At 34.7% G+C, this 25,261-nt stretch overlaps 1 protein-coding gene across 3 annotated transcripts in view; it reads right to left on the bottom strand.

Moving 5' to 3' along the window:
• LPGAT1 (lysophosphatidylglycerol acyltransferase 1) overlaps nt 1-25,261 on the bottom strand; it is a 78,990-nt gene that overhangs the window by 15,553 nt on the left and 38,176 nt on the right. For all 3 annotated transcript variants that reach the window (XM_057727745.1, XM_057727744.1, XM_057727742.1), the window contains 4 exons: nt 21,612-21,730; nt 17,072-17,167; nt 13,522-13,795; nt 9,976-10,102 (listed from right to left, as the gene is read on the bottom strand). In XM_057727745.1, the coding sequence (XP_057583728.1) occupies nt 9,976-10,102; nt 13,522-13,795; nt 17,072-17,167; nt 21,612-21,730 (616 nt within the window). The remainder of the gene's footprint in view (nt 1-9,975; nt 10,103-13,521; nt 13,796-17,071; nt 17,168-21,611; nt 21,731-25,261) is intronic.

The raw sequence follows: 25,261 nt of genomic DNA on the forward strand, positions 1-25,261 counted from the left end.
TTCAGAACCTAACAGTAGTATCTAAGAAGTAACACTACTTTATCTGTATGTAATGGGCTACAAATATCACCTTTATAACTACCAACTATAAGAAATATAATTAGAAAATCATCAATCATACACAAGTTCTCAAGTAAATCTGGATTTTCTAATCCTTCCATTGATCTGACCCTGCCCTCATACTGCACTGCTTTAATTACACTAAGCCTTGACAGCTGGTAGAAAGAATTCCTCTGTCTTGTTCATCTTCAAAACTATCTTAGCTACTCATTTATCTTCACTCACTCAAAAGAATTTTTTTAATAAATTTATTTATTTATTTACTTAATTGGCTGTGTTAGGTCTTTTTTTTGCTGCGCACGGGCTTTCTTTTAGTTGAGGTGAGTGGGGGCTACTCTTTGCTGTGGTGCGCAGGCTCCTCATTGCCATGGCTTCTCTTGTTGCAGAGCATGGGTTCTAGGCATGTGGGCTTCAGTAGTTGCAGCACATGGGCTCAACAGTTGTGGCTCACGGGCTCTAAAGCGCAGGCTCAATAGTTGTGGCGCAAGGGCTTAGTTGCTCTGCGGCATGTGGGATCTTCCTGGAGCAGGTATTGAACCCGTGCCCCCTGCACTGGCAGGTAGATTCTTAACCCCTGTGTCATCTAGGAAGCCCCACTGAAAAGAATTTTAGAACCATTTGTCAAGTTTCCAGAAAAACCTTCCTGGATTCTGATCATAATCCTCTTGGATATAATGTAATTGTAATTATGTTAAATTTATAGATTAATTTGGGAGAACTGACATCTCTATAATTTTCAGCCTTCCCTCTATGAACACAGCATCTCTTTCCACTTATTCAGGTCTTTTATGTTCTTCAATGCAGTTTTATATTTTCCTTCATAAAAGTTTTCTACATTTTTTGTTGTTTTATTGGTAGATACTTTATAGTCTTCTTGCTTCTCAGATGAGTATCTTTTAAAAATTACATTTTCTATTTATTGTCAGGATAAAGGGATAATGATTTTTCTGTGATTATTTTATATCAAGATTGCTGAACTCTATAAATAGATGGTGAACTCAGTTTCTTGGGTTTTCTATGTCAACTACTGTGATGGTTAACTTTATATGTCAACTTGACTGGGCTAAAGGATGCCCAGATAGCTGGTAAAACATTACTTCAGGGTGTTCTGTAAGGATGTCACTGAAAGAGATTAGCATTTGAATCAGTAAACTAAGTTAAGAAGATCAGCCTCACCAATGCAGGTGGGCAGGATGTAATCCACTGAGGGCCTGAACAGAACAAAAAGGTGGAAGAAGGGCGAGTCCACTCTCTCGCTTTGAGCTAAGACATCCTTCTTCTGCTCTAGCACATCAGTGTTCCTAGTTCTTAGGCTTTCAGACTCCCTTCCTCACTATTCTCAGACCTTGGCACTCAGACTGAATTATACCACTGGCTTTCCTGGTTCTCCAGGTTGCAGACAGCAAGCAGATCATGGGACTTCTTGGCCTCCATAACCAGGAGAGCCACCTCCTATAAGAAATCTAGTCTTGATCTCTCTATATATTGTATTGGTTCTATTTCTCTGAAGAACCCTTACTAACACAACTATCTGTCATATCTGTGAACCCGATGGATGGTTTATAGCTCATTTTCCAATTAGGTTTAGAACATTTTCAACATCTTTATAGTTAGGGACAAAGTAGGGAAAAACCCTTTTTAATTGCTCATCAAACAATATAAAACTAATGGACCCTCCTATATCATCACTATGAGGGTATCTTAGGCAAACTGATTCTCTTTATGTGTTATATGCCAGAAGAGGCCTCAATTCTAACTTTTCTGACATCAGTGCTTGGGGTTATAGGGATGGAATAAGGAGGTATCACTTTTTCCTCAAAGCACTGGATATATTTGTTTTAAAAATTTAAACTAATAACAGAGTTCAAAAACTATTTCTGACAATCAAACATTATTTACCTCCTTGACAGAAGTAAGCACCACCACTTATGAAGTATTTCTTACCTTTTTTTTTTTTTTTGTTTTGTTTTGTTTGGCACACGGGCTTAGTTGCTCCGAGGCATGTGGGATCTTCCTGGAGCAGGGATCGAACCTGTGTCCCCTGCATTGGCAGGCGGATTCTTAACCACTGCGCCACCTAGGAAGCCCCTATGAAGTATTTCTTATCAAGCAAATTCAAACCTCAATCTGATGAAGTTTTAGTATTTACCTACCAACTTATAGGAAATATATAGGAAATATAGGGGACAGAGGAATACACAGGATACAATCAGCAAAACCAAAATTGTATAAATTCTACAGAGCAAATAATATAGTATCCTCAGCAAATGAGCTATAAGGAAAATAAAAGATAGAGGGGGGAATCTATACACAAAGGAAACTTAGTAGATATATCAACCAACTGCAATCTAACTGAATCCAAACTGTTTTAAAAAAAATAATTTATGAGACAATCCAGGAAATTTGATGACTGACTAGATATTTAATGATATTAATGAATTGTTATTAATGTTTTAGGTATAATAACATACAATGTTTTTTACAAAAAAAGAATTTTAGAGAATACATAATGAAACATTTACAAATGAAATGTATAATATCTGAGCCTTCCTTCAAAATAATCCACTGGGACCTGGGAGATAACACAGAGGAAACAACATTCACCATAAATACAATAGGTACGTGGGGGTTAATTTCTAGGTTTGAAATTTTCCACAATAAAAAGTTTTGGAGGAAATTCTGAAATTATAGCCCCTAAAACTGATAAAAAAAACTTGTGATTTTTGTTTTGTTGTTTTAAGAAGTAAAGGGGAAAAAACAGAAAGAAAAACCAAAGTGATATATTCATCACAAATATATATAGGTTCATGCATAAAATTATAATACTCTGTTTTAAAATACTGGTAATTTTTCTTATAAATAAGTTTTCCTTTAATTTTAATAACTCTCCAATCTAACATGAGAACAGGTTAAACATATTATAAAAAAATCTAAAACATGGGGTAGGGTAAGCTATACGTATGTACTAAGACATTCAGCATAGTGTTATTAAAATCAAGAATAAAACCTGCAAGTCTATGATCAATAGGGAAATAGGTAATTGAATGTATCTACTAACCAGGATTTTGGAAAGCCACTAAAAATGTAAAGACTTCATAACAGTACTTAAAAATACTTATAAAATTTGTAATCTTAACACCTAGTGCACGTGTAGTACAGGTTTAATGCTCACTAAAATGCTACGTGGGATAAAGTAGAATACAAGTAACTTTTATGTATATTACAACCACAGCTACACTAAAAACAAAGGGAGTCCAACTCGAGGATGGAAGATGCCTTAGAGGACTGGGGCGGGGAGGGTGGGGGGGACTCGAGTGGGGGGGAGTCAAGGAAGGGAGGGAATACGGGGATATGTGTATAAAAACAGTTGATTGAACTTGGTGTACTCCCCCAAAAAAATAAATAAATAAAATTAAAAAAAAATACATAAAACAAATATTAAAAGGAAATATGAAAAAGGAATCTTATGTGAGCATGCTGGGAAAGATTTTTTTCCCTCTATGATGTATTTTTCATAGCTACATGCTTTTATTTTTAAAAATAAATTTAATATTTTACAAAGTACACAATAGAGAACATCTAATAACATTAAAGAAATTTAATCCTTTAATCCCCTAAATCTAAAATGTTATCATTTCAGCATATCAACAAAAATTATTAGTGAGATATTTTATATTCCTATATCTTACTAGTCTTTAAAATTCACTGTGTATTTCACACTTACAGAATATCTCAAATCAGACTAACCACATTTTAAGTGCTCAACAGCATATGTGGCTAGTGGCTGCTGTAACTGGACAGTGCATGTCTAGATAGCACGAACTTTAGCATTCATACATTCAATAATATTGCATTCTAGAAATGTTTTATTTCCTTTATTGATAAAAGTATCCTAAGGCAAATACGTCAGATGTTAACATTTGTCCATTCTTGCTAGTGAGCCTATTTTCTTTAAAAATATTCTTAAAAACTCTTTTTCTGAATTAATCCCCCCCCGACTGAAAATAATTTCATCCCCAAAGTCCCTAATTGAATGCCTTCTCTGAAGTTACCAACGTTCTAGTCAAATTAGACATGAAAGTAACAAACACCTCTGCTTTTAGTAATCTATCTATGCCACTACACTCATGGTTATAACTTACTTTAAGATTTTTAAAAATAAAAATATAAGCTATTTCTGCAAAAGAGAATCTTTTCCAACTCACGTCCCTAATTTGCAGCGAGGCAGACATTTGTATTAAGGGCAGGGGTTACTTTTGCTTTTATCTCTATAAACATTCTATCCCTGTAATTAAAATATAATTCATGTTTAATTTTGCTAATAACTCCTTAACGGCAGCACACTGTGCCCATTATTACTTTAATAGGAATAAGCTGTCTTCCAATGTGACAGTAATATGAAATGGAGGAAAAAACTGTTCGCCTCAAATGGTTCTCATAGTTAAGGCTTAGTTCCTCTTTTAAAACAAGTTTCACTTTTTTTTTTAAACAAGTTTCACTTTTGAAAGAGATCCATAATGTAGCTGCATCCATAATAACAAAAAATATTTCCCTAGTTAAATAATACATAATATTGCAAAGTAAAGAATAAGGCATCTTTTAAAGTACTAAGTAGCTTTGGGACTTCTCTGGTGGTCCAGTGGTTGAGAATCTATCTTGTAATGCAGGGGACGCCGGTTCGATCCCTGCTTGGGGAACTAAGATCCCACATGCTGTGGGGCAGCAAAGTCCACGTCCCGCAACTACTGAGCACCTGAGCCACAACTAGAGAGAAGTCCATGAACCGCAACGAAAGATTCCATGTGCCACAACTAAGACCCAATGCAGCCAAAAAATAAATAAATATTAAATACTGATTTAAAAAAGAGTAATAAGTACCTTAGAACTTACTACTTAGAACTATGAGGAATGCTAATTTATCACTACAGGATTTATCAAAAACCCATACATACTTTATATATCTTAATAATAGTACTTTGCAAGGTGCTTGGCAGTTTTTAAAACACTTAAAATCAGAGTATCATTTGGAGCTCAAACAAAGCATTTATGGCATTGTTATTTACTACCTGTTTGTAGGATAGGATCTAATAAATAACCATGTCACAAATTTTTACTTTCTCATTTACATGGTATTTTAGGAAAGTATTTCACAGCATACAATAACATGTATATTTAGTGTTCATCTCATCCAGAAATCCTGAAAATCAACAAAGCCTAAGAAGTAAAGAGTGATCTGACAATGTAAAAAACTGCTATTGGAAGAAAAAAGTTGATTTTAGAACACTTAAAATTACCTATTGCATTCTTACCTTTCTTTCCCTAAGCATCAGTACAGAAATGTAAAATCTAGAAGAACATTCTGCTGCACATTCTGGTAACTAGATATTCCTTTCCTATTTAAGTAAAGACCAAATGTTTTCTAAGCACTTAATTTTACTAACACATTATGACTCAAGTCACTTGGTAGGGAAAATGCCTTTCTTGCTCAGAGATTTCCATACATCTGTGACAGTATGTCCCAGCAAGATACAGAACAGGTAGTGGAATCCACTTAGTAGACTTGACAATAATTTCCAAGAAGAAAAGAGAAATATATTAAAGAAATTTAAAATGGCCCAACCACTGATTAATGCCAAATAAATGATGGCAACTGTATTATTTCCCAAGTGTATTCTGATGGTCAGGAAGGTTACAGCATAGAAACAGAGTGCTCCAGCCATCCAGAGGCACGCTGTGCTGTTCTCAGGAGGCGCCAAGACAAATCACATGATACAGGCAAGGAGAGTTACTACCTTCCATGAAATCTACCTAAGTGTGATAAAAGTACTTCATATATACAGAAAATTATTACAAATTTAATACTTAAGAATTCTTAAACTTGTCTTTTAATCTGTTTGTACTTTCAACTTGGACTTTCTCTTCCCTGGTGGTCTAGTGGTTAAGATTTGGTGCTCTCAGCTTGGAGTTTCTCTTAGAATTTTGTTTTATTTAGTCACTACTATCTCCACCTTGGCTGTGATTTGATCTAAAACGACTGCATCATAAGTGGTACTAGTGCTCTGGGATTTATCTATATTAGCTCTTTTCAAAACTTTCTACTAATTGTATTATTTCTTTTGAAATAGTGAAATTAAAATACATTCCATATTCTAAGTGGGATCTGATAAATGCTGACTGAGCATAATGGAATAATAATTTCTTTGTAACTCTCATATGTATACTCTTCTACACTGTACTGGAAAAAAAGCTAGCAATAATACTAACTTGTCCAGCTATACCAAATCACCAAAGTGATCATTTCAATTAAATTCTCTAAGAATGGGTGCTGCCTTATTTTTAAAGAAGTCAGTTGGGATTAAGAAGAAAACAAACTTTCTATATCATATGAAATAAAATTGGCTTATACCAATTTCAGGTTAATAGTAATGTTCTGGATAAAATATGCTTAACTGCAGGGAAAAGAATACATTCATGAATAGACTTTTAAATCTGCCTATAAGTCAAGATAAGTAAGCCAACATTAAGCAAAACTACCATTTTTTCAGTGAACTTTATAGTTTCCAGACCACATTTCCTATCTCTCTGTGCACCTATTCCCCACTTTAAGCAGTCGATGCTATTTAGTTTTTCTTGTCAATCTCTTCACATTAAAACAGAAAGAGATCTAACCCCATTATTTGTATATATATGATTTCCAATGCTGCATTTTAAATCTCGTATTCTAATTGGAAACATCTCAACCTTGCTTAAAAATTTTAAAATAAAACAAAACAACTGGAGAGTCTGAACAGAAACCAATCCTTCCAAGAACAGCAAACAAACAAAACAAACAAAAAACCAAAACTGGGTAAGGAGCATGATGTTTGTTTAAATTTACTTTAATATCAATGGTGTTATTCCTGACAGGACAAATCCAGGATATGCAATAAACAGATTATTTTGGAATTGAGAAAGCTGGGGGTAAAAAAAAACAAATCTGACAACCAAACAAAAAGCCAATCTTTCTTTCCCTATCCCCCAGGGTGTCCAAGAATATAATACATGAGGAGACCTAGTCAACCTATAGCTGACATTCCTGGGAGCTGCTAAGAACAGGGCCCACATCCCTTCTCACAAGCTTCTTTCAAGTTCTCAAAATTATCTGGAAACAAAGACACCTGTTCTCTCCTGCACCTTTCACCTGCCCTCTGCTTCCCACCTGAACACATTTTCCTAACACTGGTTAGATAATGATCTCTATTAAATTTCTGGGAAGAAGAGTCTGTCCCAAGACTCGTAGGAGCGTGAGTGTGTGTGTGTGTGTGTGTGTGTGTGTGTGTGTAAATAAATACTGGGCATAATTTGTAATTTAATTCATGTTTGGGGGTTTGAGTCTATGTCATAATTTAATTTCAGCTAATTTAACATTAGAATTTTCTTTATTATTACTATGTCTGCTAATAAGGTTTTTATAAAAAATTTATTTCTGAGAAGCTTCTATTTTATTAATAGAAGTATTTTTTCTGTATCAAACTAACCATTCCTCCTCTTCTATCTACTACAGTATTTGGTTTTGATCTCAGAATCAGGGGTCCTTAATCTTTTTTTAATCCTTAATCTATTTTGAGAATAGAGTGAAAGCTATGAAACTTCACAGAAAATTACAAACATATACAAAGTTTTGCATAGAGATTCAGTTAAAAAATTCTCTGAGGTCCATCCATGAGACCCAGGGTTAAAAAATCCTGCTTCAAGTGAATTTAAGAGCCTTGCAGTTGCTCTTATTAAAATAACTTTGCTAAAAATGGACATTTCTTCAATTTCTAAGATCCCTTATGATTCCATTCATTTTTTTTCCCTGAGTCTCTATAAACTACAATCTATTCTATTTGTTGGTCAAAAAAGAAAAGCAAGGTCAACAATAAGAATGGGACTTCCCTGGTGGCTCTGTGGTTAAGAATCTGCCTGCCAATGCAGGGTACATGGATTCGAGCCCTTGTCCGGGAAGATCCCACATGCCTCGGAGCAACTAAGCCCGTGCGCCACAACTACTGAGCCTGTGCTCTAGAGCCCGAAAGCCACAACTACTGAGCCCACGTGCCACAACTACTGAAGCCTGTGTGCCTAGATCCTGTGCTCTGTAACCGTGGAAGCTACCACAATGATAAAGCCTGTGTGCAGCAATGAAGACCTAACACAGACAAAAATAAATAAAATAAATAAATTAATTAAAAAACAAACAAAAAAACAATAAGAATGCCTATGTAATTTAATGTTTTCTTTCTTGTCTCAATTCTTTTTGGGTATGATGTGCTAGGAAGATCTAAATATATCCAATGCAGATACAATCTACATGTGGCCAAAACATACATCCAACAGCCATGTATTCCAGGCTTGAGCACTGGAACTGAGCTTCACTTATAGATTACAATTTAAAAACTTACTGAAGACTAGAAATGTTTCATACAGAGGAAAATAAAACTGCTCCTGGAGAAATTCTTCCAGGGCCTAGCACATGGCCTTGTGCATAGTAAGTGCTCAATAAATTAAGAAAAATGGACAATATATATCGAATGGAGTCAGAACAATCACCAACAATTACTTTCTTACTTTATACATGAATGCATAATTTGGCAATGTAAGCCACACAGCAGAATCAACTATAATTTCATAGTCATCCCTCACACATCAAAACCCCAAACGGTAAACTTAAATTTGAGTTTTAAAATTTGTTTCGAATTATTCCAATTTTGTACTTATATTTGAAAACTCTAACGGTTTACATCTATGAAAATACACAACCTGTCTACTTCCAATGGGTATGCAATTTGGAGTAGTTTTCCTCTTGAAAGGAGGGCTTTTGTGGCAATTGTGATCTTCCTTGGGACCAACTGCTCCCGGAGTAACTTAGTTGCCATGTGTTGAGATCATTGACCAGGAGATTGAACAAAAATAAATGGCTTATAAAGTGATCAAATCTATGCAGGCCTTACCAGCATCATTTTTTGATATGAATACCTATACACATTTACCTGAAACTCTTTAAAAAAAGAAAGGTCTATGTTAAAAAATCTCAATGAGCTGGTGCAGAAATTCACTAAATGGTTTTGCTGTTGTTTATGCAAAATACATAGGTATATTAAAATATTAAAAACTTGAAAGTGTAAGTCATTGCTAAATTATCAGTTTGATCATTTAGAAAATCTCATATGACTTAATGATTTAAAAAGAAATTCCAGGGCTTCCCTGGTGGTGCAGTGGTTAAGAATCTGCCTGCCAATGCAGGGGACACGGGTTTGATCCCTGCTCCAGGAAGATCCCACATGCAGCGGAGCAACTAAGCCCATGCACCACAACTATTGAGCCTGTGCTTTAGAGCCTGTGAGCCACAACTACTGAGCCCATGTGCCGCAACTACTGAAGCCCACGTGCCTAGAGCCCGTGCTCCGCAACAAGAGAAGCCATGGCAATGAGGAGCCCGCGCACCACAGCGAAGAGTAGCCCCCACTCCCCACAACTAAAGAAAGCCCGCGCGCAGCAAAAGAAGACCCAACACGGCCAATAAAATAAATAAATAAATAAATAAATAAGTAAATTCATTTTTAAAAAAATACCATTTCCATTAATATAAATCTACTTAACCCAAATGAGTACATATTTATCCTTGATATTTGCCCTTTAAGTTAATTACTTTCACTCAAGAATGTCAGGCAATCAAGTAATCATAGTGCCTCTAGAATGCCATTTTTAGAGACTTTTATCACTCAGTGAAAATAACTACTTCAAATGATATTTTCATACTAAAAATTAGGCTTAAGAATGATTCTGAGCCAACTGTTTTCACTATCAATTATAAGTTAATATTAAAACATACACAGTGGCCCAAGATAGTACTTTAAGCTGGGTTTACGCTGAGTACTAATGTGGAATTCTTACCTGTAATGTACATGTGTGACTACTGGTTTCCTGTATCCAAGGATCCAGGTTTGAATATCTATGGGTTCAGCTTTGGGATAAGCTATGGTTGTATCTATTATCCACTGGAGGCCTTCTGATTTGCTGTCTGAGAACAATATAAAATTGGATCAATTTTTATATTATTTGCAGCAACAACATAGTATAGAAGTATAAAGCATATTGATATATCCTTTGCTTTCAGAGGATGAACTTTGGCCTTACTGTTCTATACAATGCACTTAGGATGAAATTAAGTATTTCTTATATTATACAACGGCTGAATCTCAAACAAATTAACAAGCAACAGAGTGCTATAATTTATTGGACATGCACCATTTAAGCATTCAATACAATTATGTAGTATCAAGGTCTAATTTACATTTTATCACTCACAAAAACCGGCCTGCAAAAAAGTCAGAAGCTAAAGTATCACATCACAAAAGCGAAAAGCAGACCTCGAAACAAAAAAATCCATTCACTAAATATAACACAATATAATACAAACACCAAGGTTTGTGATACTTGGGAGGCATTAATAAATATTGGAATAAGGCAATAAAATGAAGTATTTTATTGCCGTACACAATCATCAGTTGCTGCTCTTGTTCAAAACAAACAGAAAACTCCTTCCACTTTAGCAAGAGTTATATAAAAATAAAGCAATAAACCTGTCCACCCTTTGGTAGGTACAACCGGTAACTGCTGTTGTGAGAGGGGCTCGGGAAGTTCTGTTTACTTTGGTCCTCTGCACACCGATTTATTCCCAGCATGGAGTACAGAGTTGAGCAAGAATTGAGAGGGGAATTCTCACAGAGAAGGCTGATAGCTAGACTTTAAAGTGTACTGGTCTATCCTTTGTTTGAAGTATTTAAAGGATCCCTAAAAAAGTAAAACTTATTTTTAAACATAAGGCCAAATGTACACTAGGAATTAATAACATTTTACTTAAAATGTCAAATAATTAAAAACTGGCCTCAAATTCTTTTAAAATTTTAGACAACATTCTGAAGGGGAAAAAAACTCACATAAGAAATGTTTAAAAATTTAATTTTTAAGTAACATATTGCTAAAGGAACAGAGTGTATGTAAAGAGACACATTTTCACAAGCTACCAGTGATGTACATGCTGAAATGTTTAGGGGTAAAATTCACTGATGTCTGCAACTTACTTTGAGATGCATTTAAAAAAAAAAAAAAACAACCAAGATGAACTAATAGACAGATAGAAGGATGGAAACAGATGTGATAAAGTAAATATAATAAAGTGTTAATTATAAAATCTAGTTGGCCAGCTCATGGATGTTAACTGCAAAATTCTTTCAACTTTTATGTATGTTTGAAAATTTTTATAATAAAATGGTTGGGAAAAATCACCAGAGTTCAGTTTAATATCTATTAAATCATACAATAAGCAAAAAAATACTAATCCTTTTAAAATTAATTAGATACAACTTAATTTTCATACGTGTATGGAACACATATTAAAACAGACAGGAAGGCATGGTTTGTGTTTATATGGAATAAAATATTAAATAGTGAATATCAACACTAAAGAAAGTAATATACAAAATACCAAAACATACAGAAAAAAATGGTAAGACATAAGTAAAACTGGTTTTGGGGTATACAGTTTTCTAGAATTTCTTATGATTTTTCCTAAACTACTAGGATAAAAAATTTTTTTCTTGATAGGTAAGAAGTGGATTTATTTGGAGAGATACACATTCCATAGGCAGAATGCAGTCCATCTTCAAAGGGAGAGCAGCCCTGGGAGAAACACACTCCACAGTCAGAGTGTGGGTCTTCTCAGAAGGCGAAAGGCCTAAAAATTTTAACTAAGGTAAGATAAACAATAAACAATTTCACTTTGCTTATAAACAGAGATGGTTTCTCTCCAAAAGAAAAAAATATTTTTCTTCCCTCTTGTGTAATCAGTATGACAAGTGCCCATTCCTTTGAGATCTAGACCACCACAGGGTATTGACTGGGTAAAACTATTTAAAAACAGCAGCCTTTCTTAGTGCAATTACTCCTATTTGGAAGGCCTTTGCCTTCAAGCTTTGGCTTGGCTGGCATTGCCACAGTCTCTCCCCAGCCGTGAAGCTATTCTGAACCTTCCTTTCCTATCAAAAGACTCTTTCAATTTGTCTTTTTAACAGATGATAAAAGATTAAGAGAGCTGACTGCCAGGCAGCTGTTTGGAAAACACAAATGAAAACTCAGCACAATCTCACGGGCATTATTTCTATGTCTGGTCTTTACCGTCATCTAAAATAACACATATTTCTGAGGGCCAATCATTCCCATTTTATCTAAAGAATAATGAAAGAAAAAGCAAAATGCTACTAAGGAAACAGGCCTGGTAAGTTTCTTTCAGCATTTTAATTTATAATTTATCACCAAACTTTCATGGTGTCTTGGATAAACTTGTTTGAAACAGTCCTCATGCTGTTGGCACACATATCTTCTGCAAATCTGCACAATTTATTAGGCTATCTCCAAGATAGGTGCATCTTTGAGGATGGTTTACTTTTTTCCTGGCCATAAAAGTAATATATACTCACCATATTTTTTTAATTCAGTAAAGTATTAAGAAATGGGGAAGTACCCCCCAAAAATAAATAAAATTAAAAGAAAAAAAAAAGAAATGGGGAAATATTATCCATAATGTTACAACTCACAGAAGCAATCACTGCTAATATTCTGGAATCTTTCCTTTCACTGATTTTCTACTGCCTTATTACTTACATATTTGAGCTCACAAACATGAGCTTACCCAAGAGTTGTATGTTCCTCCCACTCCGTTAACATTATAGAGCACAAGCATTTTCCAAGCCAACAAACACCATTTGTAATGGCTGTGTTGTATTCTGTTAGATGGATATTCAACAACTACCTATCTGTTCTCCCTTCTGGCTATTTCCAATTTCTTGCCATTAGAAATAATGCTGTGATAAACCGCTTTGCCAGTATTTCATATCATTCCCTTTTGATAAGTATTCTTTGCAGTGGAATAACTAATTTATCGACATTTTAAGACTCTTAATAAATACTGCCAAACTGCATTAAACTCACTCTCTGTATTAAAAACAAAAAAAACTTTCTAAATTTAATAAATGCAAAAAATAAATATTACAATTCCACTTGTGTATCTATGATTAGTTTTTCAAATGAGCCATTTCTATTCCTTTATCTTTTAATCTAGCAATTCCACTTCTCGGAATTTATACTACAGACATGTTCCACAAATCTGTACAGCTATCTACAGGAATGTTGCCTGCAGCAGTGGGAAAGGCCAGGAGTAAGGGAAAGACACCTTTGACTTTGTACATTCCTGTAGTATTTGAATAATTTATTGTAAGCATGGGCTACTTGTGTAAATAGAAACATTAAAAAATTATAATTCCACCTTCTCCCTCCGTATTATTTTTATCTGACAAAAATTATAAATATAAAAAAGAACAATGTTATCTTCTGGAACTCCAGAAAATCCTCTAATTCCAAGAAAAGAAAGAATCATCATACCTAATTCCTTGGCATCTCCTCCTGCTGGACTTCCATTTTCCTGTCGTGCTACAAGTGCACTCAAAATAATTTTTGTTGCCCCAATCCTTGGCAAAGTGACATGTGTAAGGAATGGCAAGCTATTTTTCTTGGCAAATGCTTGACTGGTTTCTCGCCTCTTCCTGAGGAAACCCCCTTCTGGAAACAGAACAATCCATTTTCGATCTCTGCTCCTGTAATTATTTTCTAGGTGCTTCTTGAGAAGAAGAAGCTGTTGGTCACGATGAGATTTTCCCTAAAAGGTAGACACGCTTATAGTAAGTATAGGCATATTTGAAATTTAAAGGCCATACCATTAAATAGAAATAACTGCTTCTGTAGTAAATCCCAGTCATAGGCTAGAAGAGTGATTCCCCCCACTACTTCCCCTTTGACCACAGTAGAAAAAGGAAGTTATTAGCACTTACATAAATAAACCCTTCCCTCTGAAGAAACAAATTGCTCTAATTGCCCCTGAAAGTTCATGCGTTCAGCAGCAGTGAGTATTTACTGAGTACCTACTACTTACTTTCCAGGCACTGTCCTGGAGCTAGAGAAGTAAGAGACACTCATGGAGTTTACTTGAATGGGGAAGACAGTAAGTAAGGAGTATACATGCAACTGGTGATAAGGGTTAGGAAGAGGAGTCAGAGGCTGGAGAAACTCAACGGGGTCAGGAAAAGCAGCTCCGAGGAGGTGAAATCTGAGCAAAGAGCGGATGATGTGAGGGAATAAGCCATGTGAAGATGAGCGTCAGGGTACACACGTCAGGTAGTGAGGCCAAAAAACACAACAGCCCTGAGGTGGGAGAACAAGCTCGCTGTGTTCAGAGAACTGTGGCAAGGCCAGTGTGGCTGAAAATTGCAGAGAGAGGCAGAGAACATAAAAGAAAGGCCCTGAGCTTGGTAAGTAGTAGTCTGGGATGGGATGTCATTAGATAGTTTTCAAAAAGGGAGAGTCATGATCTCGATTACATTAAAAAAAAAAAAAATCTGCTGGCTCCAGTAACAAAAAGACTATAGGAGTTAGGAGACTGCTCCTAAGTTAGGAGCCTACCGTAGAGTCTGGACAAGGGAGTTTGATGAGATTCAACTATGGGGTATAGATGAGAGGTACACACATTCAGGAAAAAATCTGAAAGCTAACAGGACATTCTGATGGACTGGATCTTAACTGTGAGGGAAAGAGAGGAAAGAGGATAACTTGGAGACCGAAAAGAGAAATCTAGAAGCATTTTAAGGAAGGCCCAAATCCATGACTAAATATTAAAAAGGTTCTTCCTTTCAGTATGATCGACTCTCTAATAATTTTCCAGTCAGTACAATTACAGAAGCTCCCCAAAATAATCTGTATACTTTCAGTCTTTAGACTAAATTATTCCAAATGCAAAACAAGAAACAATTTTCTTAGCTAATTTACAGACCTGAATTGATTATGATTAAGCTTTACTTATTAAGTTCTCAAGACTACATGCAAAATACTCTTAATATTCTTGGAAATATCTTGTCAAAAATCTTTAGTAGCAAAGTCCCAAAAGATTTTTTTTACACCTCTTTATTGGAGTATAATTGCTTTACATTGTTGTGTTAGTTTCTGCTATACAACAAAGTGAATCAGCTACATGTATACATATGTCCCCATATTGCCCCCCTCTTGAGCCTCCCTCCCACCCTCCCTATCCCACCCCTCCGGATCATCACAAAGCACCGAGTTGATCTCCCTGTGCTATGCAGCAGCTTCCCATTAGCTGTCTATTCTACATTTGGTAGTGTGTATATGTCAATGCTACTCTCTCACTTCGTCCCAGCTTGCCCTAAGAGATTTTCTTTAATAGTAATACTTTTTTCTCTCCCCTTCCCCATGTTATAGATTTTTATTACTCTCTGACAGGGAAAAACTTTTTTGCTCTTTAGAAATGAATTTGTAAATCTCTCCAATATTTTGAAATACAGTCTCTATGCACAACTTTATACTGTAATAAAAAGGAAAATGTTTTGGAGTACATTATTTTCTACTTTCAACTCCTCAAAGTACACTGATAATTTAGTATAGTTTAGCCTCTTCTGGATGCCTGAGGATCATCATTAGGGTCAACTATTATACAACACTATAAGCTCAATCATTTCCTCAGACTCTCATGATGTAAGGGGTTCAGCTGGTTTTCCTCTGGACTCCCCCAGATTGCTTCAGTTGTTGGTTCTGCTGTCTTCCCCTCCAGCAACACTCTTAAGATATTAGGTTAGTTTCTTTGTTATGCTGTTTTCTGATCACTGTTTATTTTGTCTCAACCTTGCTGTAGCCAATCCCCATTCCCAATTCTTCCTGAGGTTCCAGTGCCTGCTTTTTCCCATCTCTCTGCTCAGAAAAACCAAGGGTGTTTCCAGAAGAAACTAGACAATTACACAGAATGTAAAAAAACAAAAATATGTTTTGTACATAAAACTGTCTGAGGCAAAGTATATGTGTTTTGGGACACCTAGTTTCATAGAGCTTAGAAGATTCTCTACACAGTTCCAGCTTATGTGTGAATTTGCGGTGCTTAGAAGAGGCTTAATTAGATTCACCAGCAATTCATTAAGTAATTACTATGTACAAGGTACTGCACCATCCAGGGTGAAACTGCTAAATATACATACACCAGATAAGTGTGGCATCACCATACATAAAAACGCTCGATATCATATTTCGGTTATCCATTTTTGAGAAAATAAAGCATGTGATACTAGTAGCATATCAGGGAAGCATGATAAGGTAGTTGCTGACTTGATGAGAGGATACTATTCTTTTTCCTATACGAAACTATTCCTAATGCTTGGGACCCATTCCCAAAACCTTCACCATCAAACCCATACTCATTCTTTAAGTTTATGCCACATATTATCTTCTCCTCTAAGGTTTTTCTGGATTTACAGAAATTTGATACACTCACCTTTCATATCATGAATTTACAAAATATTTCCTCTTATTCATTTAATTATTTAATATTCTCCCTATTGGTAATCTTATTTACTTAACAATCTGCCAGCTGTTAATTTAGATACCATCTGTATCACGTAATGGTGACTTGTAAATAAAAATAACAGTGATAATATAGATGATACTGGTAGTTGTAATGAAGATGATGAAAGCAGCGGGGACTGTTCTGAGTGTGTAACACATATCACTTCATTTAATTCCCCACTATATGAGAGCAGTACCTATTATTCTCATTTGAAAAAATGAGGAGACTTTGAGAGGTTGAATAACCTGCCCAATTCACACAGCTAAGAAGCTGAGGAGCTGAGAATGTGGCAGGTGCTTGATAAACTGTTTAGAAGGGAGGAGGAGAGTAGAGATTAAAATATTTGCATTTTAATGCTAATGCATACTCAAATTAAGACAGAAATAAATGTTTTAGGAACAAAGATTCCCAGCTCCCCAAGAGAACTAGAACTGGCTCTATCTATTATAATTGGTTTTGTGATGCCTCTTTTTACAATAAAGAATCGGATTGATCAGGCTATCACTGTGGAAAAACATGCTCATTACTTACCTGTCTTATGAAGAAGTCTCCGTGAATTAGAGAAACTATTCCAAAGTTTGTGTACTTAAAAATATGATCCATCAACCACATCATCTGAGCAACAACCTAAAATATTTAAAAGCAAGAAATAATTAAATGTTGGATAGAAAAAAAAACTGACTATAGTCTACCCAGTCTCTAAATTCTAAATATAATCATCCAAGCATATTTTTAATTAAACTAAATATTTTAAATCTAATGTTATTTCTACAAATAAAGCACTACATGAAAAATTACAGGTCTTGATTCTAAGTCTTGAATTCCTAAGTCACAGGTACATACATATCACTGGGTAACAAATAAAATTGAATTAACTTCTTAAATTTGAACTTAATGATTTCCAGTTTGTTCTATGTAAACAAAATGTTTGGTAATTCTTATATAACTTGTAAAGTTATTTTGAAACAATACAATATGCCTAAGTTATCAAATGAAGGCTATACGTTTAATTAATAAGCACTAAGGCTTTATAAAATGTGACTTTACCTTAATGGCTAAAATATTAAAAGTTATAAAATATAAATATAAAAATTTATAAAAATATAAAGTATAAGACTATCCAAAATAAAAGAATATCAAAAAATTCATTTAGTCAATAAATACACTGTAAATTTTTTAAAAATTCATTTAGTAGAATGATGTACATATTCTATTACATTATGAAGAATATTTGTTAGTTGATACAAAGGCCATACTCTGTGCCAGCATAAAAATACTCAGTTTCTTGGGACATTTGTAGAGACATGGATGGACCCAGAGACTGTCATACAGAGTGAAGTGAGTCAGAAAGAGAAAAACAAATATTGTATATTAGCACATATATGCGGACTATAGAAAAATGGTACAGATCAACTGGTTTGCAAGGCAGAAATAGAGACACAGATGTAGAGAACGAACATATGGACACCAAGTGGGGAAAGCAGGGAGTGCTGGGGGGGAATAAAATGGGAGATTGGAATACCAAATTGTACACTCTAAATACATGCAGTTTATTGTCTGTTAACTGTATCTCGATAAAAGTTCTTAAAAAAAATACTCAGTTTCTTAAAAACAAAAATATTATCCATTGCTGATAAGAGTTAATACCCATCTCAAGACCAGAAGACTTTATTTCAAGCAAATTTCAAAATTAAAAGTAAGGGTAAACAGGATCTAGTTAATGAATTGTTAATTGTTCTCCCCTGCTGAGATAAAAGCATCCCTTGGTATAAGCTTTAAATATATAAAGTGAAAACTACAGCCTCAATCAAGAATGCAACAGAGTTCTACTTTGGTTCCTATAGGAATAACAAATATAAACTTCATCTCTAAGCACCAAACTGTATGAACTAATATATATGGAAAAAACTAAGCATTGACACCCATGTGTTGCTTTTACAAAAACATCATAAAAGCTCACAAATTATATAATATTCAAGCTCCTGCCTTAATTTTTCAGTGTCACTAAATAGTTCGGTTACATGACTCCTATTCCATCAGCTTTACTATATAAAATAACATTAAAAAAATAGATACATGCCCAGTGAAACACTGATTCCCAAATCAATTAATACAAAATAAAATAATCACCAACATCTCATTTTTGAATCTTGTTTTGCTTTGTAATAATAGTTACTTTGTTTAAATAGAGATCTGAACTAAGTGGAATTTGCTGAAAAGTGCCCCAAGAAAAAACAAAAAGCGGATTGAACCTGGTGTACCCCCCAAAAAAAAAAAAAAAAATAATAATAAAAAAAAAACAAAAAAAACAAAAAGTGGATTCAACCTGTAAACCCTTTGAGCTGTATACACAGTATGAAGTGTGGCTGCCATTCATTCGTCTCTGGGTTTAATACCAACACTAAAGTAACTAGCTTTTATGTTTAATCTTGCATTTACACTGGATTTACCGCCTCAGAACGGTAACCTAACAAATTCAAGATGACAGCCGAGCTATCTTCTGAGATCTGCATGGATAATTCTGTTCTAACTTATTTTAGGGTAATGTTACAAGTCAATAACTATTTATTACATATCTAATAAAGTTCTATTGATAGAAATAAAAATTCTTAGTTTCATCATTTGCCACGAAAGGGCAAGACTCCTCACTTCACAGATACTTATTAAAAACGTACCAGCACGCTGAGAAAATATAACTAATCCTTTGTTTCACATTCCTGAGAAAAGGAGGTCAGTAAACATAAGCTGCCTGAATCAGCTCTGTTGACGTTTCACAGGCTGTCACTCAGAAGGTTGTTACGTATTTCCAAGGGACAAAATTGGTCTACATCAATTGTCCTTCACCCGGAAGCACAAATTTTCTACATATCAAAACATCTGGAGAGGCTTATATGAATGGCTCCATTCTTTATATCCTTCTGAAATGTTAGTAAACTCAACGGTTCTGCGAGGACAATTTTGGCTGTCACAATGACTAGAGAGTTCTACTAGCATGTAGTAGGTTGCAGCCGGGTAAGGAAAACAACATCCATCAGAACAGTTCAGGACAGCAGTGCTGTCCTACCCAAATGCAAGCAGTGCCTCCACTAAGGAACAATGACAGGCACTATAGGAATTCCTGAATTCAAAAAGCTATGTTATACTCACATCACCATTAAACTAATGCCCACAATTTAGCATTAGCTTTCTTTCTTTGAAAGTGGCCATGGAGTATGCGATTAATCAAGTAAACATTCCTACCTGTGAATGTAAGTTAATATTGCCCTATACTTATTAGGCAGAAAGTAGAGATTATAATGCTTCTACCTTTTTATTTCTCAACTACTTCTTTATGAAACAAGATAAAAACTTCTTCAGGATTTCAAATTATTTAGTAATATAAGATGGTAAAAAATGTTTAGTATAATTAATCTGAAAATAAAAACAAAATAACTCTGGACAGAAAAATGAACTGAAAACCAACTAACTGAAATCTTTTTACAAAAGCAAACAAATAAACCAAAATTTTTTTTGTCCACAATACTGGTGAATCTCAGATTACCTAATATTCTGGTTAATACAGTTATCACCTCTGCCAAACTGGAATTAGAGTAACAAAGTTAGGGATATTTAAACTTACCATTTTAAGCATTCTTTGAGATTCAAAAACCAATAGAAGACACTGTAGGTCCTCAGAAAAATCACTGTAAATGTAACTATCTTATTGGTAAGAATAAAAATGTTCTCCTTTACACAAAGCCAAATAAACTAGTTTTTACAAAATTTTAACATCAAGAATTTAGGGGAAAGGAAATAAATATTATTATAAATGCAAATATATCTACACAGTGATATTCTTCTATTTTAACAATTCTGAATATAAGATTCTGAATATAAGAAAGGATTTAATTTATTCTACATTCTAACAAAATTATGCCTTTGCTTTTCAGATAAACAACAAAAACAGATTTCATAATAAGCAAACATATTTTCCATTTACTCTCACCTCATTTTCTGACCCCTGACCTGCTGAATCAAACGCTCTAGGACCTAAACACACCAGGCGTATTCTTGCCTTGGTATTTTGGCCAATATTATTTCACTAAAGAAGAGGCCCTTGCTTCACTACTCTGCCTAACTAAATTCTACAAGGTCAAGTTTATGTCCTCTCTCCTCGACAAAGTTTTCTATATCCACCAAGTAAATGGTGAGCTCACCTTCCACTGAATATTTCTCACTTTGCAATTAAGTATTGTTTGCTATTCCCTCTCTCCACCTACCACTAGATTATTAGTTCCTTTAAGAGGACAGTATCTTACAGGATGGTGTTCTATATTTTTATAATCAGTGACCATGAATATGAAACACTTATAAAATACCTATTGAGTTGTTTCTTCATTATTAGGCCAAATATTAACTCCATTAATTTTATTTACTTTCTATTTATTTACTTTTCTATGAATATAACCTCTTTACCTTCTCCTAAGGGGATAATTCTTTTAATGTTAAGGACTGACTTTATTTTAAACCCTCCCAGTTTATAGATATATTTTAGTTATCAATATAAGCAATGTGAAATCAACAGTTCAAACACAGCCCTAGAACACTGAATAAAATGGCCCTAATATCTTTACTTTCAATTTGCTTTCTAAGTGAAATCCGGAATAATATTTACTTCATTTTCTTCTGGCCAAAGATCCCCATGATCATCTAATTCCCCAACCAATTTTACTCTTCTATCTTAAGCAAACTGCTTTTTGTGTTTGTATTTCTCAAACTGGCAATCCACCACTCACCCCAAGACTGCCCCATGCTGCACCATATTAACTTTGCTTTCATCTCAGTTTTTTTTTTTTTAAACCGCTTCATGGAGATATAATCCACATTCTCCCAGTTATTTTCTTTAAGTCTGTAAATTCCTCTCTTAGAGTAACTTAGAACTATATACATAGTATATCTTTCTTTTTAAAATTTTCAGGAAAAGTATGCATATTAAAGTGTAAGTCTGCATTCCCAACTGTAGTAAGATACTGAATTGCCTGTCTGTTAACCTCCCATTCTGCAGTCTATCTCTGCCTTCAGGATGGCTTACCAGTCCTTTGTCCTGCAGGCACATCATCAGAGTACACACATCTCCTGTTGCCTGATGATTCACCAACATTACCGCTTCATCTTTTGAAACTGCTTTAATATCTTCCCCCCATTCCATCACTGTAAGAGCAAAAAGTTTCAAAGCTGTCATTTTAAAGACATATACAGTTCCATAAACCTTATATTAAGAAACACTGGTGCACATTAATGATGATACAGCACTTAGCTAAAACTTCTAAAAGTTTAGAACTAAGTTTATTTCCTATAAAAATCAGGATGTCCATGTTATACAGGTACCTAATATGTCCGTTAAAATGTAAAACCGCCATACCTTTGATTTAGAAATTCTATTTAAGAGTTTATCCTAAGAATACATTTGTCCAAACAGGCAAAGATATGCATAAGATATTTATTGCAACTTAAATGTTCACCAGCGGGGGAACAGATAATTTTTATATAATGGAAGAGTATAAATCCATTAAAAGAATGGAGGACAGCTCTATGCACTAACTCAAAAGGACTCCTTATCAAGTAAACAAAACATAACACAAAACAGTATATATAATATGATCCCATCTTTTCAAAGAAGGAATAAAATTTACATGTAATTTAATACACTGAAAAAAGTCTGGGGGAATGAATTCAAACTATTAATACGGATCATCATTGGCAGGTGGTTCCCAAAGCCCCTTAAATTCTACTTTATAATAAAATATGCAAATATTATAAAATAGGTAAGCATTTTCATTTTATAAGAAAACTAATTAAGGGTGCTACATTTATTAAAAATCTCCAGATGAAAAGTCATTGCACCAAAACCTATATGTACACTCTAAGGAAAATAGTGGTATCTCCAAGTAGTTACACCTCATTTTATAGTAAAGTTACTACACACACAAAAATAAAATTCTCAGTTTCAAACATCAGGATTCTACAAAGAAGCTTCTACTTTCCTCAAATGTCTGAGGGGAATTACCAGAGGCTGGATACATGTTAGCATTCACTCATCTCCCTCACTGCTATAAGGAAAGAAGCTGAGCCACTTGTGTGCACTAGTTCTGGATGAAACAGGGCTGGGAGACCTGGCGCTCACCAGCTTTACCTCTGCCAGCCTCTCTCCTTCACAGGCACCCTTCACTGTCACTCCAATATAGCAGAGCTCCTCGTCAGTGTTCAGTGGAGAAAAGAGTTCTGCGAGTTTTCTCTTTCTATTAAAATCCATTTAAACAAGGCATCTATGAATTCATTTTAAAGATCTTAAAAATTGGGATTAAGGGAATTTCAGCTGGGCTGAACATATATTCAGTTGTGGTACCTACTTGCAGAGTAGGGTATTCCAATCATTCTCTCAGAAGTTATTACTATGACACAAATAGCTTACCCTGTATGGGGAAACTTTTAAGTTTTTAAAATGAATGCTGAATGGAAACTACATTACAGATGTCAAGTAATCCTTAAGGAACAGAAGTGGAACACTGGGGACAGCCCAACCCTCCTTCATAGTGGCCTTTTCTTTCCCAAGTTGCCAATGAAGCTTAGCTGGTAAGCTACTTTCACTGAAACATACTTGAACAGCTGATACATTATGTGTGGGGGTGGAGGGGGTATAAATTGGCACAAGAGTTGGTACAATATATATCAGAGCTAAGAAACGTGAAAATCTGATACACTTATCTATGTGCAAAATGACACATATGCAAAGCTCTTTATTGCAGCATTGTGTATAAGAGCAAAGATGAAAACAACCAAAAAGAGAGACCAGCTCAAATTCATAGAAATTTCTAAAATGGTGGTTGACAGGAGGAAAAATTGGGGAATTGTTTAATTAGTACAGAGTTTTGGTTTTGTAAAATGAAAAAGTTCTAGAGATTGGTTACACAATAGTGTGAATACACTTAACAATACTGACACTTTAAAATGGTTAAGATGGTAAATTTTATGTGTATTTTGTCACAATTAAAAATAAAAAGGGAGACTAGGTAAATAAATTATAATATATCCATGCAATGGAATATTATGCAATCACAGCACTTATACACTAATATGGAATGATAGAAGTAATAAAAGCAAAGTGTAGAACAGTGTGTGAAGGACACTATCAGTTAGGTTTTCAAAAAATATAGAGAACATATTTACTAAATGAAAACTCATATCATGCCTCTGTTGACAACCCTTCAATGAACACACACACACACATACACACACACCATTCTTTCATTAATTCGTTCTTCACTCAATAAATCAGCATCAGGTACTGTGGATGTAAAATAAATAAGAACAAAAGTATTATTCTAATAGCAGTTAAAACACTCAAGAAAAGTCTAACTTGGTTCTACAAATTGGGCTATAAAGAAGTAATGTGGAAAGTCTTCTGGCTCCACATCTATATAAATAGATGTTTCATAACCAAATAGTCCTTTATTGCAATTTCTGCTACATGAATGGAAAATACTAGATACCTAAGCCTGTGCACTGGGAAAGCACATGTGTGAATATAACTGCAAATTAAAATGTTTCCTTCATAAAATGCATCTTACTTGTTTGCTTTATATAAAGTAGATAAATCTAGTGTGCTGGTTTAAATCTCAAAAGATAAATTGAATTTAGAACTCTGTTCTGGCTTAAATAGTGTCCCCCCCAAATTTACATCCACCCAAAATCTGTGAATGTGACCCTATTTGGAAACAGGGGCCTTGTAGATGTAATCAAGTTAAGATGAGGACATAGTGGATTAGGGTAGGCCCTAAACCTATACCCAATATGACTGGTGTATTTTTAAAAAGAGGGAAATTTGGACAGAGATACACAGGGAAAATGTCATGCGACAATGAAGGCAGAGACTGGAGTGATGTGTCTACAAGCCAGGAACTGCAGACAACCACCCAAAGCAAGCAAGAGGCAAGGAAGGCTCCTTCCCCCTAGAGCCTTCAGACAGAACAACCACCCTGCCAACACCTCAGTTTCAGACTTCTAACTTCTGGAACTGTGAGAGAATAAATTCCTGTTGTTTTAAGCCACAGGTACTTTGTTTGTGGTATTTTGTTATGGCAGCCCTCTGAAACTAATATACTTCATCCTCCTCAACGTTCCCCATCCTTTCTCTTTTCCATTCTATTCCCCACAAATTATAGTTTTTTTTTCCTAACCAACAACAGGAAAAGAACAATAGCACTGTACTTTAAACATCCAGAACATTAGAAATCTAACATTATGTATTATAAATGGTTCTCAGTGTTTATTTCTGTAATACTTTCAGGGTATAATCATTAAGAGTTAATCCAATACATATTTTATCTCTCAGCCATAGCGTAGCTAAAATTAATTTTCAAACTAAATGTCAATTTACTAAGACTCACAGCCATACTAAATCTATGGTAGTCTTCTTTTACCAATATGTTTACCATACCATCATATACTTCAAAGATCACCATTAGAAAGTTATATGACTAACAAAATCAAGATTAAAAAATGCTTGTAGAGAAAAAGCATTTATTTTATGTACGAAATAGCATGTTCCTCAAATCATACCCTGCTATCCAAACCAGTAAGTATCATAATGGAGCTAGTATCTTAATCAAGGAATAGAATTATTCTCATGTTAAAGAACAGAAGCTATGGATGCCTGCCAGTTCTTACATTGTACTTGATTAG

The sequence above is a fragment of the Hippopotamus amphibius genome, chromosome 3 (genome assembly GCF_030028045.1).
Source record: "Hippopotamus amphibius kiboko isolate mHipAmp2 chromosome 3, mHipAmp2.hap2, whole genome shotgun sequence".
NCBI lineage: Eukaryota > Metazoa > Chordata > Mammalia > Artiodactyla > Hippopotamidae > Hippopotamus > Hippopotamus amphibius.